This window comes from Coregonus lavaretus (genome assembly GCF_964263955.1).
Source record: "Coregonus lavaretus genome assembly, chromosome: 4".
NCBI lineage: Eukaryota > Metazoa > Chordata > Actinopteri > Salmoniformes > Salmonidae > Coregonus > Coregonus lavaretus.
Genome location: NC_139991.1, coordinates 68585736 through 68602077, shown reverse-complemented (window position 1 = coordinate 68602077; position 16342 = coordinate 68585736). Strand labels below are relative to the sequence as shown.

At 44.0% G+C, this 16342-nt stretch overlaps 1 protein-coding gene across 2 annotated transcripts; it reads left to right on the top strand.

Moving 5' to 3' along the window:
- The first annotated feature begins 5476 nt into the window (after window positions 1-5476).
- LOC311128262 (folylpolyglutamate synthase, mitochondrial-like) lies at window positions 5477-15716 on the top strand. 2 transcript variants are annotated; one of them, XM_084160314.1, is made up of 15 exons: window positions 5477-5643; window positions 6550-6678; window positions 6818-6871; window positions 7031-7095; window positions 7721-7835; window positions 8436-8513; window positions 9047-9108; window positions 10257-10359; window positions 10612-10689; window positions 11132-11279; window positions 11425-11508; window positions 11877-12027; window positions 12190-12265; window positions 12622-12688; window positions 13257-15716. In XM_084160314.1, exons 1-15 carry the CDS (start codon window positions 5500-5502, stop codon window positions 13637-13639), a joined length of 1737 nt encoding a protein of 578 aa, XP_084016440.1. In that variant the 5' UTR covers window positions 5477-5499; the 3' UTR covers window positions 13640-15716. The 2 variants fall into 2 exon arrangements, with proteins under 2 accessions (XP_084016440.1, XP_084016441.1); XM_084160315.1 differs by lacking the exons at window positions 5477-5643; window positions 6550-6678 and having other exon boundaries at window positions 6818-6885.
- Window positions 15717-16342: the final 626 nt, after the last annotated feature.

The window sequence follows — 16342 nt, the reverse complement described above, 5'->3', positions numbered from 1 at the left end:
TACCTGAGCCACTTGTGTGGGTTGTAGACTCCGTCTCATGCTACCACTAGAGTGAAAGCACCGCCAGCATTCAAAAGTGACCAAAACATCAGCCAGGAAGCATAGGAACTGAGAAGTGGTCTGTGGTCACCACCTGCAAAGCAGTCCTTTATTGGGGGTGTCTTGTTAATTGCCTATAATTTCCACCTGTTGTCTATTCCATTTGCACAACAGCATGTGAAATTTAATGTCAATCAGTGTTGCTTCCTAAGTGGACAGTTTGATTTCACAGAAGTGTGATTGACTTGGAGTTACATTGTGTTGTTTAAGTGTTCCCTTTATTTTTTTGAGCAGTGTATTTAGTTGCACCCCCTTTTGCCATCAGAACATACTCAATTTGGGCATGGACTCTACAAGGTGTCAAGTGTTCCACAGGGATCCATGTCTCAATTGTCTCAAGGCTTAAAAATCTGTCTTTAACTTGTCTCTTCCCCTTCATCTACACTGATTGAAGTGGATTTAACAAGTGACATCAATAAGGGTTCATAGCTTTCACTTGGATTCACCTGGTCAGTCTGTCATGGAAAGAGCAGGTGTTCCTTATGTTTTGTACACTCAGTGTATACTTCCATTCATTTTGTTTAACTGGTACTGGGCTACATTCAGACCAGTCTTGTGGGCGTCCTAGAGCAATGTACGTGTTTGTGAGTCTCACCTTTCCACAGAGTGGTCATATTAGTGTGTAGCCCAAACTGTTCGTAAGCTACAGACAGAAGTTGGCAGATCGGCGGTAGAGCAAAACTGAGAACAGCGTTGTGTTCATGAGTCTCATCTTTCCATAGAGGTGTCATAATAGTTTGTAGGCCAAACTGTTCAGATGCTACAGATGTTTTCGTGAGAAGACCGATTTTCACCTCAGATGCAGAAGGCCGACATCGGTGGATGCGGTGGATTGAGATGCAGCCCATGCAAAAAACGGATATCTCTAACTTAAACAGACAGATTTTTATTGTATTATTATGCTAATTAGATTTTTGCTGGGCCACAGACATCGACTCTAGGGGTTAACAGCTAACATTAGCTACCTAGCTAACATTAGCCACAACAAATTGGAATTCGTAACATTGCTTACGTATTGCAAATTCGTAGGCTATTGTACGAATTGCAATTCGTAACATATCATATGAAATGGATGATGGAAATCTACAAATTAATACATATCATACAAAACGTAACATATCATACTAATTGGAGGGAGATAGATTTACTATGTTACGTCTTCCCCTGAGTCCAGGTTGAACAACCTTCTTGGTGCTTGCCCAAAACACCTAATAGTTTCAATAGACAGGAAGAACACCACTTTATCCAATCTGAGTATGGATTACTTCGAGTTGTAGCCTTGTCCCAGATCTGTTTTCTGCTACCATATCAACTTTTGTCACTCATTGTCATGTTTGGCATGACAACAAGTTGACATGATAGCAGAAACAAATCGGGGACCAGGCTACTGCCGTTTGTGTTTTCATTATGTAAAACACATTTCTGCACTGTTTACTTGAAATAAATACAGTAATCGCTGCCTACTCAAGGATATCATGAAAGAAAAGTTACAAGATCATTCCTGCGGCACATAGTGAGAGTGATACAGTACTGTGCGCCACAGGAGTCTGGTGAGGGGAGGATGGCTCATAATAATGGCTGTAATGGAGTGAATGGATTCATTTTAAACTATGTGTTTGATGTGTTTTATACCGGTAAGTACACTCCATTCCAGCCATTACTATAAGCCCATCCTCCCCAGTTAAGGTGCCACCAGCCACCTGTGTTCTGCACAATGCTGTTTGCTGACAGAAAATGTTACCTGGAATGTAGGGAGGGACCAGTCAAGGGCTTAGTTAAGTCTTAGAGGATGTTAGGTTTATAGCTTATAGATAAGAATCTGTCTCTGCACCACGTGCTCTCACCACTGGTGTCCCCCAGGGCTCAGTTCTAGGCCCTCTCCTATTCTCTCTATACACCAAGTCACTTGGCTCTGTCATATCCTCACATGGTCTCTCCTATCATTGCTACGCAGACGACACACAATTCATTTTCTCTTTTCCATCTTCTGATAATGTGGTGAATTATTATTAATGAACTGTAGAGTTTAATGGACTGAGGTAGAACTGGGTTAATCAAGAGCATAAAGTTAGAATTGTTTGTTACTGGGCCAGGAATTGTATTGGGTCATTTAATTTCACTGTGTGGGTGAGTAGAGAGGGAATCTGCCCTAGGGTCAGATTGCTTGCTCTTACTTAGATCCATGGTTGTCTTATCATATCAAAGACTGAAACTGGCTTGGGCCGTTTGTTTTTGTCTTCAAACACAGTGAAAAGAGCCAGGGTTGAACAGAGTTTAAACTAAACATGAGTGTTTTTGCAAGATAAGGATTGATTGATTGTAGTACTCTGAACTTAATGAAAGTTGAGTTTAGCCGCTCTCAGAGACAAAGGAAGTGGGCGGAGCAATAAAAGAGCGGGAAAACTGAAGAGGACTATATCAAATGGAGTATGGTATCGGCTTTGTTGAAAACTTTAATGAAGTCATTTCTTGATGCAACAAAAACTCTGTCAGACCTTATTTGTAATAAAGTATAGTGGTTATTTTCCACAACAATAACCAGGTGACAAATCGCATCTCTGCATTTCTGGCGGACATATCAGTGTGGATGTCGGATCACCACCTCAAGCTGAACCTCGGCAAGACGGAGCTGCTCTTCCTCCCGGGGAAGGACTGCCCGCTCCATGATCTCGCCATCACGGTTGACAACTCCATTGTGTCCTCCTCCCAGAGTGCAAGGAACCTTGGCGTGACCCTGGACAACACCCTGTCATTCTCCGCTAACATCAAAGCGGTGACCCGATCCTGCAGGTTCATGCTCTACAACATTCGCAGAGTATGACCCTACCTTACACAGAAAGTGGCACAGGTCCTTATCCAGGCACTTGTCATCTCCCGTCTGGAGTACTGCAACTCGCTGTTGGCTGGGCTCCCTGCCTGTGCCATTAAACCCCTACAACTTAACCAGAACGCTGCAGCCCGTCTGGTGTTCAACCTTCCCAAGTTCTCTCATCACCCCGCTCCTCCGCACACTCCACTGGCTTTCAGTTGAAGCTCGCATCTACTACAAAACCATGGCGCTTGCCTACGGAGCTGTGAGGGGAACGGCACCTCCTTACCTTCAGGCTCTAATCAGACCCTAACCCAAACGAGGACACTACGTTCATCCACCTCTGGCCTGCTAGCCCCCCTACCTCTACGGAAGCACAGTTCCCGCTCAGCCCAGTCAAAGCTATTCGCTGCTCTGGCATCCCAATGGTGGAACAAGCTCCCCCACGACGCCAGGACAGCGAAGTCACTGACCACCTTCCGGAGACACTTGAAACCCTACCTCTTTAAGGAATACCTGGTATATAGTATAACAGTAATCCAGCGACTGTCAACCCAACACCTCAGCCTTTACACCAAGAGATCCACACCTTTTGACAAGGTCGCTAGGCGTTACATTAAGGTCGTTCCAATATCCTCTCTCACCTGTGGCAATGAAACAAACAAACACAATCAACCTGAAACAAACACACTCACAACATTGCCGATACTTGTCACCAGAAATCAATGTTACGGATTTTACCTTTAAGTGTCTTTGACATGACCCACTGGGCACAGACGTCAATTCAACGTCTATTCCACATTGGTTCAATGTAATTTTATTGAAATGACGTGGAAACAACGTTGATTCAACCAGTGTGTGCCCAGTGGGGAGGTTTCAAGATTGTTTCCTGTCCTGGATTTTTTTAAACATCCACTTTGATATACCACTGTATAATTAATCAATAAGGCCCGAGGGGGTGTGGTATAATGGCATTATAAACTGGGTGGTTCGAGTCCTGAATGCTGATTGGCTGACAGCCGTGGTATATCAGACCATATACCATGGGTGTGACAAAACATGTATTTTTACTGCTCTAATTACATTGGTAACCAGTTTATGATAGCAATAAGGCACCTCGGGGGTTTATGATATATGGCCAATATACCACGGCTAAGGGCTGTATCCAGGCAAACAGTCCTTAGCCGTGGTATATTGGCCATATACCAGAAAAACCCCAGAGGTGCTTTATTGCTATTATAACTGGTTACCAACATAAAAAGAACAGTAAACAAGTATTTTTGTGTCATTCCCGTGATATATTGTCTGATATATACACAGTTATAATTGCAAATTGAGAGACTAAAATTGGAAGGTACTGTATGTAATTTGGATAAGGTCATGTTTTTATACCGCTCATAGTAGTATGGTGCCACCTTGTGGAATATTTCTAAAGGAAATAGTTTTACGCCAATTCCACATCCAGAACAGTAGATGGCAGTAATTTATGCAACTAAAGGATGGAGAAAACAATACTAAAAAAGCCATGTCCAGGTCCTAGAGATAGTTCATAGAAATATCTAGTGTATATTATTTTGCAATATCCAACGAGGTCAATGTATCGCACCTAGAGACTTACATGCTCTGCGTGCATGCATGTGGAAATGTTGGCAAGGTAAGTGACAGCTGACAGCTTGGTCAAGTCTTGCTCTCCGAGAACCCAGTGTGCCTGGCTGGCTTGTCTGACAGTTGCATGGTTGCACAACTGATTTGCTTCATAATTCTTTGCTGTCATGTAACAAGATTTTGTTTTTCACAGATGGAAACAATCATAGAATTCATGGGAATGACACGAGACAACATTACTAACACAACACATTGTTCAATGCATTTCTCTCAGGTCTTTAAACTAAATTCCTGTTTCCCCTTCTCCCTCATACTTGATCTCAGTCTCTCTCTTTCCCTCTCATACTGCCCACACTGTATTAGTACATGCTCCACTGTCTCTGTTTCCTGGCAGTAATCACACCTTCCTGTTGGATGCTTTCCTATCACATTTAATGACTTATTCAAATGGCTGTGTCCCACCCTTATCCTTGCAATGATGGCCTCCTCTCTTATGTATCTTCCTAGCATCCTCCCCTCCCGACTTTACTCTGTATCTGGAATAGAGCCCCACAGTGGAGGTGTCATGATACCCATAAAATACCCCTACCCTTAGTGTGGCTCTTCCACTGCTCCTGCCATCACTGCACCACCACTGTCTATATGATTCCATTAGCCACTGGCTTTCTCATTGGCACCTCCAACTCCTCTCTCCTATGAGCATAATGAGTAGAACATCGTTAGATACAGTTTCAAAAATGGTGCTATCTTTTTTTTAAGAGAAACGGGGCTAGCAGGTAGGCTTTAGTTCCTCCCTGTCTCTGGCCCACACCCCAGTACAGTAGGTGGCGGTAATGCACCATAACGTTGGATGCCAACCGCCGATAAACCCCACAGAAGGAGAAGAAGACATTTCTCTCAAGAGGCGTGGCGTGACGACAGCACGTTCTGACAGGAATATCGTCCAAATTTGGCCGCGGTTTCCTGTGTGCGCTTTCACAAGCCCCATGATGGTGCGCTTTTCTCGCGTGTGGGAGCGGGGCTCCGTATTTGCCGCGTTCCTCCGCCAGAAGGACTGGTCGTCCAAGTTTACCACATTGAAGTATTCAAGTACAAAGGCAGAACCGCGACTTTCCAGAATGGAGTATCAGGTAAGATACTGTGGCTATCATCTGCTAGCCAATGTGCTAGCAAGTTAACCTACTAACGTTAGCTAGCTCGTTAGTTTGACAAGTTTATGGCTCACGTTCAAATTGATCAACAGCTTGCTATACATACAAATACATGATAGCCATTTTGCAACTTCGCCATCTATCTAGCAATCATTTACCTTCAAATCAGCAAACTAGTGTTCACGTGCAAGGAACAAATACTATTACATCAGCCGAATGTTGCTGGATTGGACTGGCTTTGGTGGAGGGGGAACATTAGCTAGATATCTGCTCTCTGCTGCAAGTTATGAGGCAGCATGGCGCGGAAGCGTTTTAGCAAACTTGCTACTGTTCGCTGCATGAATGCTTTCTGCCTTAAGTTATTTCTGTTTGTCAACTAAAACTAAATTCCTCCTCTGAGCAATTGAATATTTTGTTAGCCTACTAAAACTAGTTAGTATGCAAACATAACAAACAATCCCCCCCCCAAAAAAAAAAGTTTGTGTGCTGTGTGCACTGTTCAGACAGACTAGCTACTGCACTCACCATACCTGCTCTACTTTCACTTACTTGCAAGCTAGCTAGCTCCACAAACGGTCTCTACTATCTCTAGCTGGATAGCTCAGGCTACATGTGGCTGGTAAAGTCGTGGTGCGAGATTATTAACAAAGTAAATATAGCTACCATGGGAAACGCATGCATTCAACAGGCACAGACAGTCTGCTTAAAATCTGTTGCATGTGAAATTATTTTGTTAAATTTAAGTTTTATTTTTTATTTTTGTGTTATCATATAGGCTTAATGAAATTGGCAAAGTTTTAATTTCCCTGCAATTCATGGTTGTGTATAATATGCTATCCAGAGATATTAAAAACATGCACCCTTATGGTTTTTCTGGCACTGCAGGATGCAGTGTGCACCCTCAATACCCTGCAGACCAATGCCTGTGCCCTGGAGCAAGTGCGTAGAGAGCGGGGTCACCCCCAACTCCAGCTCCAGGCCATGAGGGGCTTCCTGGAGCGAGCAGGCCTGAGGGTGAATATATTCTACAGCAGTGTCTACCCCTACCATTTATTCAGGAGTAGCTGGTTAGCTCTGTTCTGGATTGTCATTTGAAATGGTCAATTAGTGATTCTGTCTCCTAATCTAAATGTTTTCCCATTTTGATTCAAAGGTGGAAGAACTTGACCATCTCAATATCATTCATGTCACGGGAACGAAAGGCAAGGTGTGTGGAGCATGGTGTGTGTGTATATATGTTTAAATCCACTAATGTATAAGCCCCAAGTTCGTTTATTGTGCAAAGTTTGCCAAACAAATGTTGTAAACAACTTGATATGGCATTGTGGGAGGAAGGTTAGTAATGTTTAGAATTATTATCTTTCAGGGGTCAACGTGCGCTTTCACTGAACAGATACTGAGACGCTACGGTTTTCGGACAGGATTTTACAGGTACATATCATGAAGTATCAAAACCAGAGCAGTCCTACCTACAGCAAATTAGCTGTTGAAAAAAAAAAAAAATCAGTTTTTGATGCAGAGTAAGGACATTTACTTGTGGTTACCAGCCTCGATTTCCTGCTTGAAACATTATTCATTAAGTTCACTGACTGCTGAGGCAACATTCTTGTGTAGTAGTTATAGAGCAGTGGTCACTAACCGGTCAGTCACAATCGACTGGTCGCTCTTCAAGACATTCCTAGTCGATCACCAAGCATTTCTTTAGAAAAGCCAACGATAAAGGCTTGTGATCATCTTTTTTATTTATTGGTGTTACGCTTTTGGCGGTAGGTGCACTGTATTCAGAAGCCCTGAGCACTGGGTAGGCAAAGTGTTCCCATTTTGAACCATTTAATTTGTCTGAAAAGACAAACTCCCCTACCTGGCGGACTGGGAGATCTCTGGCTAAATCGAGTGCGCCTACATGAGAAATTGAGAAAAATGTTTATCAGTGAAGTTCTACTCTACTGCAAAGGTTCGCAACCATACCCCTGTTAGGAATTAATAATCCTAAATTATATTTTCTGAGTCCTCATGTTTTTGACTGTTAACACATTGTCTTTTCTGTCGATTGCAGTTCCCCACATTTGGTACAAGTCAGGGAGAGGATAAGAATTAATGGAAAACCAATCGGCAAAGAACTCTTCACAAAATATTTCTGGCAGGTGTATGGACGGCTGTATGAAACTAAGGTAGTTGTGGAAAAAAGTTCCGATTCCAATTGTAGTGAAGGTTTGGAGTTCTGCTATCTGTGCTCCTGGTCCTTAACCTCCAAGGAAAAGGGTGTGTCCATAATGTATTGCAGAATACAACACATTCTCCAACCATGACAAGTTGCTCCCTGTCTTTTCCTGTAGAGAAAATAATATTTCATTAATAAATTCTTCAAATATCTTTAAGTTGGACGTACTAATCAAGTACCACTGTCTGAACTGGAAACCAAACGAGTTCTACTCATGTTTCTCAATGGTTGTTTACAATAGCAGGGCCCTTCACAATTTGCCTCTAACTGTATACATCTGGGCTTGGTCCATGGCCTGAATTCAGGCCACTGTACCCTGTGTAGTATTCCTGTCTCTAGCTGTTAGAATTGATAATTGAGTTTTGGGAGAAAATGAAAAACCTCTCGTCCTATAATGACCAGTGCGTGTGTGTCATGTGATTTGGTGTAGATGTCCCATGCTGTAGCTGTCGCCCTTAAATGCTGAGGTCGCGTATCTGCTTGTTGAGATGTTGATGGGATACTTCGACGCTGTTATAGTAATATCCTGTTTACCTTTGACCCTTCTCAGGACACTCACGGGGGGAGCATGCCCGCTTACTTCCGCTTCCTGACCATCCTGGCCTTCCACGTCTTCCTGCAGGAAAAGGTAGGTCGCCATTACCAGTGTACCACATCTCTCATATCAGCTCCTGCATTCCCATCATACCCCACTCTTGGTGTCCCTGTGCAGCATTGCTGGGGTGTCTGGGGCTGCATTCCATTCCAAATGGTTGCTCCCTTTCCTCTCGGTCCTTGTTAACTCCTTTACACACCTGATAGGATTGGAATGAAAAAGGAGACAAGGGAGGGAACAAAAGTCTGGAATTAAATACTGTCCCTCAAAACGCTACAACACATAGTGGTGACCCTTTGGTGACCTAGTGGTGGTGGTGTCATGGCGACTAATGAGTCACAACCTGTACTGGTTAACATTTCTCCTGAGCTTTTTATGGCCTATCTGTGTCACAGGGTGGGGTGATCAACTCTCATCAAATCAGGAAGTGAATTGAAATTCATTTCATGACTCAAGTCTTCTTGAGAAAAAAAAATTGCACTTATCAATTCTTTCAATTGACCTCCTGCAATGACTGAATAGAAATGTGGGTTGAGCTCAGCCACCCATATTGTCTTGTGATGCAGGTGGACCTGGCAGTGATTGAGGTTGGGATTGGTGGAGCCTACGACTGCACAAACATAATCAGGTAAGAAGCATGGAGTTTGATCGTATGGGGTGGGAAACAAACAGGATTTAGTTCAATGGTCCATAATCACCTTTAACCTTTAACTCGATTAGAAATAGATCTCTATGATGCTATCGGCTGCAGCTGAGGTAACCGTTCCCTCTCATGGAATGCCCCTCTGCAACTCACCCTGATTCCCCTCACTGTACCCCCTGGCCCAGTTCCAAAGACTCTAGTGACTACTGCTGCGTGCCTAATGTCTCACTGAACACACTCGCCGAGCCCTTCCACCATTTTGTCCTACAGTGCGACCGCATTAACAAAGCGCGACTATGTCTCGTCATCCTCCCATTTGTCAGGCGGTCCCATTTTGCAATGAAAGGTCTCCATTTATTGTTGAGAGAGAGAGAGAGGGCGGCATTAGGTGCTATTTGAAGAGGGTTGTTGAGAACAGACTTTTTTTTAAATGAGCTAAAGACTTTCAAAAGATGTGCGATGTAGGCACAAGCATTCAGGTTTGATATGCGTATCTACTTCTAGTTATCTTTGGAATAATTATAATTTTTTACGCTGGACCAATTATTAATTTGACATGCCCCTGTACTTTCCCATGATTGAGATGCAATTGTGTGCAAATCATTCTCGCCTGTAAGACCTCTCCGTGGTCAGATCAGAGCTAGTGTTTCGCTAGATGGTCACCAACACGAGACCTGGCAGATCTGACATCCAGTTCATTTCTGTTCACACCCTGCACCCGTTGGTTACACTTCCAAAAGAAATAGCTAATGCAAACTAGTTAAAGGAATACTCAGCGATATGACTTAGATGCAGAAAGTAAACCACATATTGGGTCAACTTCTCTGCTGTTTTGGTCCTGTGGCTACCACGCTGTAACAGCGCGAAGCGAACCCGTGCAGATACTGTGTGAGAGCGGAATGTTGCGTCTCGCTCATCTCTACCACGTGGCTACGTCATTTAAATTCTACCTTTTTAACATGAAATCTGATGTAAAATGTAATTTATGCGGCCTCTGCATGCAGTATCATGCGGACCATTATCTCTTTCCATAGCAGCTTTCCCTGCTGTATAAACCAAGTAGCTTCGTGTGATGATCCATTGAATCCACTATAAAGTCTGTCGTCTATGCTCTGTATGTCCTCCCCTGACAGGAGGCCGTGGGTGTGTGGCATCGCCTCCCTTGGAATAGATCACACCTCAATACTGGGGGACACAATCGAGAAAATTGCCTGGCAGAAAGGGGGTATTTTTAAGGTTAGATTGCAGTACAAAGTGTAACTCTTGCTTTGTCAAGGCCGCACTTTTGATACATTCTCTGGCGCAGGACGTTTGGTTCAGAACAGCGCCTCTAGAATGTAACAAAGTAGTGTCCAAATTGATGCATGATAGTTTAATGCATGTAGTAAAACGTCAGCAAAGCCTCTGGTGCTAACATTTGACTATGCTGAAATAAATAGTAAATTGGGAGTTACTCACGCTATTTAATTATTTCTCGTGTCTCCTCAGCCAGGAGTTCCTGCCTTTACTGTGAAGCAACCAGACGGCCCTATGACGGTTCTCAAAGAGAGAGCAAAGGAGATTGGGGTGAGGGCCAAAAAAGAAGTCATAAAGCACAAGATACAACATTGTGTCTGTAGAGTGTTGTTTGTAGATTATTGGCCTACATTCAAGTATGAACACAATGTTTCCCCTGTATTTATCTAGCAGCGGCGCCCCACTTTATTCATTTTGGAGTAAAATGTCCTTTTAAAAAGTCACCAGACGTGACCTCACAGTGGTTTAACAAAAAAATTATCCTGGGCGGGTATATGACCGTTTCAAATAGCCTCGTCAAAATTCTATGATCTATGCAAGCACTAAATTAGCAAATAGTTTCACAACGTCTCATTTCAGCGTAACACAAACAATGGTGTAATATCTGACTTTGATGTGAATTATGATAGTTGATATCTATCCCTCGGACTGTCCTTGAATAACTGTCTGACTCTCTTTCTCCCACCCTGTGTCTCTTCTTCCTCCTCCTCAGTGTCCTCTCTGGGTCTGCCCAGAGCTGGAGGAGTACCCTGCCGACTCGGGACCTCTGCGTCTGGGCCTGGCCGGCCACCACCAGCGCTCCAACGCCTCCCTCGCCCTGCAGCTCAGCCACAGCTGGCTACAGAGACGCTGCCTTCCTGGTAGGTGTGTGTGTGTGTGTGAAACTGGTCTGTGGGTGGTAGGGTTAGGGAACAACCTGGGTGTATACAGGTGTGAGATTATTGGACCTGGCATGTTTTGATTGTGTGGTGATTTCAGGTCATGTGTATTGCTCTTCTCCTGTAGACCAGAGCCTCCCCTCCCCCACTGACGAGAGTAAAGGCGTGTCGCCGGCCGCTGGCTTCCAGCCAAGCCCCATCATGGCGAAAGGTCAGTTCAGTAGAACAACTGCCACACACTCACCTGCAAAAAAATATAACAGCCTTAGGTGAAGACAACGGGTGAACGCAATCACATTACCTGAGCATTGATAGGTAAGGAAAATGCTAAATGTTTTCTCAGAATTTGAGGATGGGATGAATTACTTATTGCTTTATAGCGGAGGACTAGGTGGACTGTATGTCAAGGTCCATGGTTCGTTCCCAGGTTTCAACACCAACTCCCGGGTTTTTCGGAACCAACCAAGCCTCCAGCGCAACTTCCTGCTTACGCCCATCTAATCATTTCAGATCTGTGGTAGATGCTAGGGGCCCATTTTGGTATTCAGCAACAGTCTCTCTCTCCTCTCGGGGTGATAGGGCTGGAGGACACCGAGTGGCCGGGGAGGACCCAGACTCTGAAGCATGGCCCAGTCACCTACTTCCTGGACGGGGCCCACACCACCCGCAGCATGCTGGCCTGTGTACGCTGGTTCAGCGAGGCTGCCGCCCAACACGAAAGGACCACAGGGTCAGTATCTGGGTGTGAGTTTGTGCTCCACTGGGTCTGTGTGGTCACGTCAACTGTTGTCTACGCACCTTACCATGTGTTGAGCGCTGCAATTCAAGCAAGGTCTGTCAGTTGAAAAACTCTGGTCCTAACCATATACCTAACCCCTATGTGTCCTTACAGTGGACCTATGGTCAGAGTGCTACTGTTCAACGCTACAGGAGAGAGAGACTCTGCAGCCATGCTCAAGCTATTGGTGGTGAGTACGCTACCCTGGGCTAACTGCCCAACAACGATAAGTACTACACATTCAAAATCGGTGTTTCCCAATCACAGATAATGTTAGCCAATCCTGATGTGATGGTATCGTCATATATGGACGGCAGGTAACCTAGCGGTTAAGAGCGTTGGGCTAGTAACTTAAAGGTCGCTGGTTCGAATCCCCAAGTTGACTAAGTGAAAAATCTGTTGTACCCTTGAGCAAGGCACCTAACCCTAATTGCTCCTGTAAGTCGCTCTGGATAAGAGCGTCTGCTAAATGACTAAAAAGTAAAAATATATGCCATGTTTGTAGGACAACTGTAACTGATAGTTTTTTCGCTATGGGGTTTTCAGCCATGCCATTTTGACTTTGCTGTGTTCTGCCCCAACATCACAGAGGCCATTGCATCATGTAACGCAGGTAAGACAGGCATAACATACATGGTGTCTTTGAGTCAGGCTTTCCTGGTTATTAATCAACTACTTTGTCAATGAATGTGGCTTGACAGTTAGAGCAAACCGTAGCATAGTATGACTTGTCTAACATTGAAGATAATTGTTTTGGGTCATGTTAGTGACGTAGTGATTCATCCAAACATAACTGAATAGTTCTGCCGTTGTAATTATGCGGAGCGACTGGCCATGAAATGTCATTGGTGTAGATGTGAGCTTGTTCTCACCCCACTGTCAATGGAAGGGCAAAGGAAACGTTGCTGAGTTAACATGGTGTCCAAGCCAGCAAACATTTCATAACTCTATTGGCCCAAGTGTTGATTTTATGTTCTGGCTATTAATGTTTGAAAAGTGAAAATAAAATAACTTTCTATTAATAAAATAATAGTTCTGCATGTGATTTCCCTTTCTTTAAAGGTACAATCTACCATATTTACTGGCGTTCAATGGCCATTTAAATTATACCCATTTGATAGCATAGTAACATTGTGTAACCCCCCCCCCCCCCCCCCAACGCCTTCCCGCTCTCCTCTCAGACCAACAAAACTTCAACGTCTCCGTGGAAAACATGCTCACCCGTTGCCTGGACAACCAGAGGAGCTGGCGCCTGCTCAACGGCCAGGAGGAGAAGCCCGGCGCCCAGTTGCTCATCTCCCGCGACGCGCTCCCCCTGGTGGCAACCGAGCGCTGCAGCAAAACCCTTGTCTTCCCCTGCATCCTCAGCGCCCTCCAGTGGCTCAGCCAGGGCAGGGACTCGGTCTTGGCACACCCGGACAAGAGGGTCATCCCTGTCAAGCCCAGCGTGACGGCCAAAGCCGCTCCACTAAGAGATGCCACTGGCATCCACGTCCTCGTCGCTGGAAGCCTCCATCTGGTCGGGGGCGTCCTGAAACACCTCGACCCTTCCTTTGCCTCTTAAAGGGACGGTTCTGTCAGAACGGCAATAGATCAGATTGGCTTGGTTTGTCTGGTAAGGGCAAAAGCAGAATCAAGAAGAAACCCTCTCTGGAGAGAGCGCTAAATGCTGGGATATCATACAGCCTAAGGGAAAGCTTATGTTGGCTATGCTTACTGGCAGGTAATCAAGTTTGTACCAGGCAACAGGGTTTTGTGTCACCCCCAGTCCTTGGTAAGTCTAATAGAAATTGTCAATGCCATAACCATCTATTTCTATTGATAAGTAGAGGGCTCTGGCCAATACAAGTTCATGTCAAATGTTTTAGCCAGTACCACATAGAGCCTTACTGAGGATCACACATGTCACACACAAGCATATATATTTATGCCGGGGTCACCTCTTTGTGTCTAGGATAAACAGTCAGTCGCTGGGCAAGAACTCAGTCTGTTCCTCCCTCCTATTGATGTTAGCCTGAGTCCAGAACCTTTGTGGGCAGGTGTGAGAGTGAGACTACAGTCTCTTAACACACACTCTAGCCCCCCCCACCCCCACTGCAATACAACTCCAGTTCCAACATTTACATTTAAGTCATTTGGCACACGCTCTTATCCAGAGCGACTTAGAAATTGGTGCATTCAACTTAGGATAGCCAGTGGGACAACCACCCTGTTTTGTTTTTTTTTAGGGGAGGGGGGGGGGGGTAGACTGTTTACATGGACTCTTGGGGGAAATGTGCGCCTTCCAGTATGACATGAGTGTTGACTGTAATTGTTTATGCGAAGTGGTATTGTGCTTTAAAAGCGTGTGAGAAGAAGGCAGTGGGACGGTAGGCCCGTAAAATGGCAGGTAATCCAAAGAAAAAGCGTGGAAAGGGTTGGTCAAGGCCTCACTCTTTCCACCCAGTACGTTTCTTTGGGTTGTGTACAAGAATGGCATTCTTTCCTGTCCATTTCATTGCTGCCAATAAGAGCCAAAGGAAGAGGGTTGCAACATTAACTGGATTTCTTGCAAAGTATTTCCTAGTGAGATCGTCATTCACCGATCTTTCACACTTGCATTATTTGTAAACAAAAGCCATTTTGTATAATGTTGACAGTATTCTTAAACATTTCAAATGTGTTTCATGTAGCTGTCATTGTAATTGTAAATCAGATATTCTCCCTTGTAAAAAATGTAAAGCCTTTACAATTAAACTAGACCTGTAGTGTTGACCACAATGTAAACAAACAAATGATCTGCCTAAAATCTGTCTGTAAATTACTCTCGACTTAGGTGTCATAACTGATAAGTCTTCTTTTATACTGCACTTGCTTTGTGACCATTAACGTTTCAGAATGTTCACTGCCTTGTTAATTTGTCTGAGAGCGCAATTGTATGTCATTGTAACGAAACCCACAATCATGCTCTAGAGGTAGGGTGTATTCGTTAGTCGGATTCTGTTACAAAGCTTCTTGCAACGGAACCTTTTTAATCTAGTAACCAAACAACCGGAGGGACCTACCTGAATTTGTCCAATATAAACTATTTTTGTTACAAATGTCTTTCAGTTTGGAGGAAACTGTTTGTTACAAAACGTTTGGCAATGGAAACGGACTAATGAATACACCCCAGTGTTTCCCCCCCCAAAGAAAATCACCAGGGGTGTATTCACTAGGAACCAAACGGAATGAAACATGGAGGGATCTACATGAATTTGTCAAATAGAAAGTAGAAACTCATTTTTGTTACAAAATGTTTTGGACTAATGATTACACCCCAGGTACTATAAAAATTAGCACTTAAGTTGAGTGAATGGTCCTGTTCCAGTCTGACTATATTGCAGTCACGCTGCAGTACACACAGCAACTAATGGGTGCCCTATCATCGACTGCACAGCCAGGCATAAGATTGCTACATCATATGCTACAGTTAGCTGATATGATCCAGGCGTTGTGAGATCTGGCAGGTGACAGCAATGTAGTTGGCCTGGAATGCAGCCAATATTTAGAAACTGCTAGACTATTACCAAATCTCTTTCAAGGTGGTCTTAAAATGTTAGAGAAATGCTATAGTTGTATATGTATGTGCACTTAAAGTAATTAAATTGATCATTAACAGAGATGTGTTTTCTTATGCATCATATTGTCCAGTTTGGAAGCACACTACCATTTAGTCATTTAGCAGCAGTTAATGTGGTTCCTGTATTCCAGGCATTGCTATTTGGTGCTTGACTTGCTTTGCACACGGCCTGGAATGTAGCCAATGAAGGTGAAATTGTTTTTAACAGAACATGTCATTTGTTGTTAAACAGATGAGGAAAAGTATTGTATTTTTGGTACAAAAATACGAGGAACAAATAATTACCCAAAATGGGGATGTTGAAGTGTCAATGAGCAAGGCAGAGGCTAAAAGACTGATATATACAGAGATGGAAGGAGCAGTGGAATATAAATATTAAGGGAAGGCATTTATTTCAAGTACAGAGGAAAGTCGGGGAGGGGAGGACTGTAGGAAGGGACAGAAGAGAGGAGGCTATATTTACAAGATTAAGGGTGGGACACAGCCAGTTGAATAAGACACTAAGCGTGATAGGAAAGCATCCATCAGGAAAATGTGATTATTGTCAGGAAATAGAGACTGGAGCATGTATTGCTACAGTGTGGGCAGTATCAGAGGGAAAGAGAGGATGAGATTCAGTATGAGGGAGAAGGGGATACAGGAAATTAGTTTAAAGAGTATATTGAG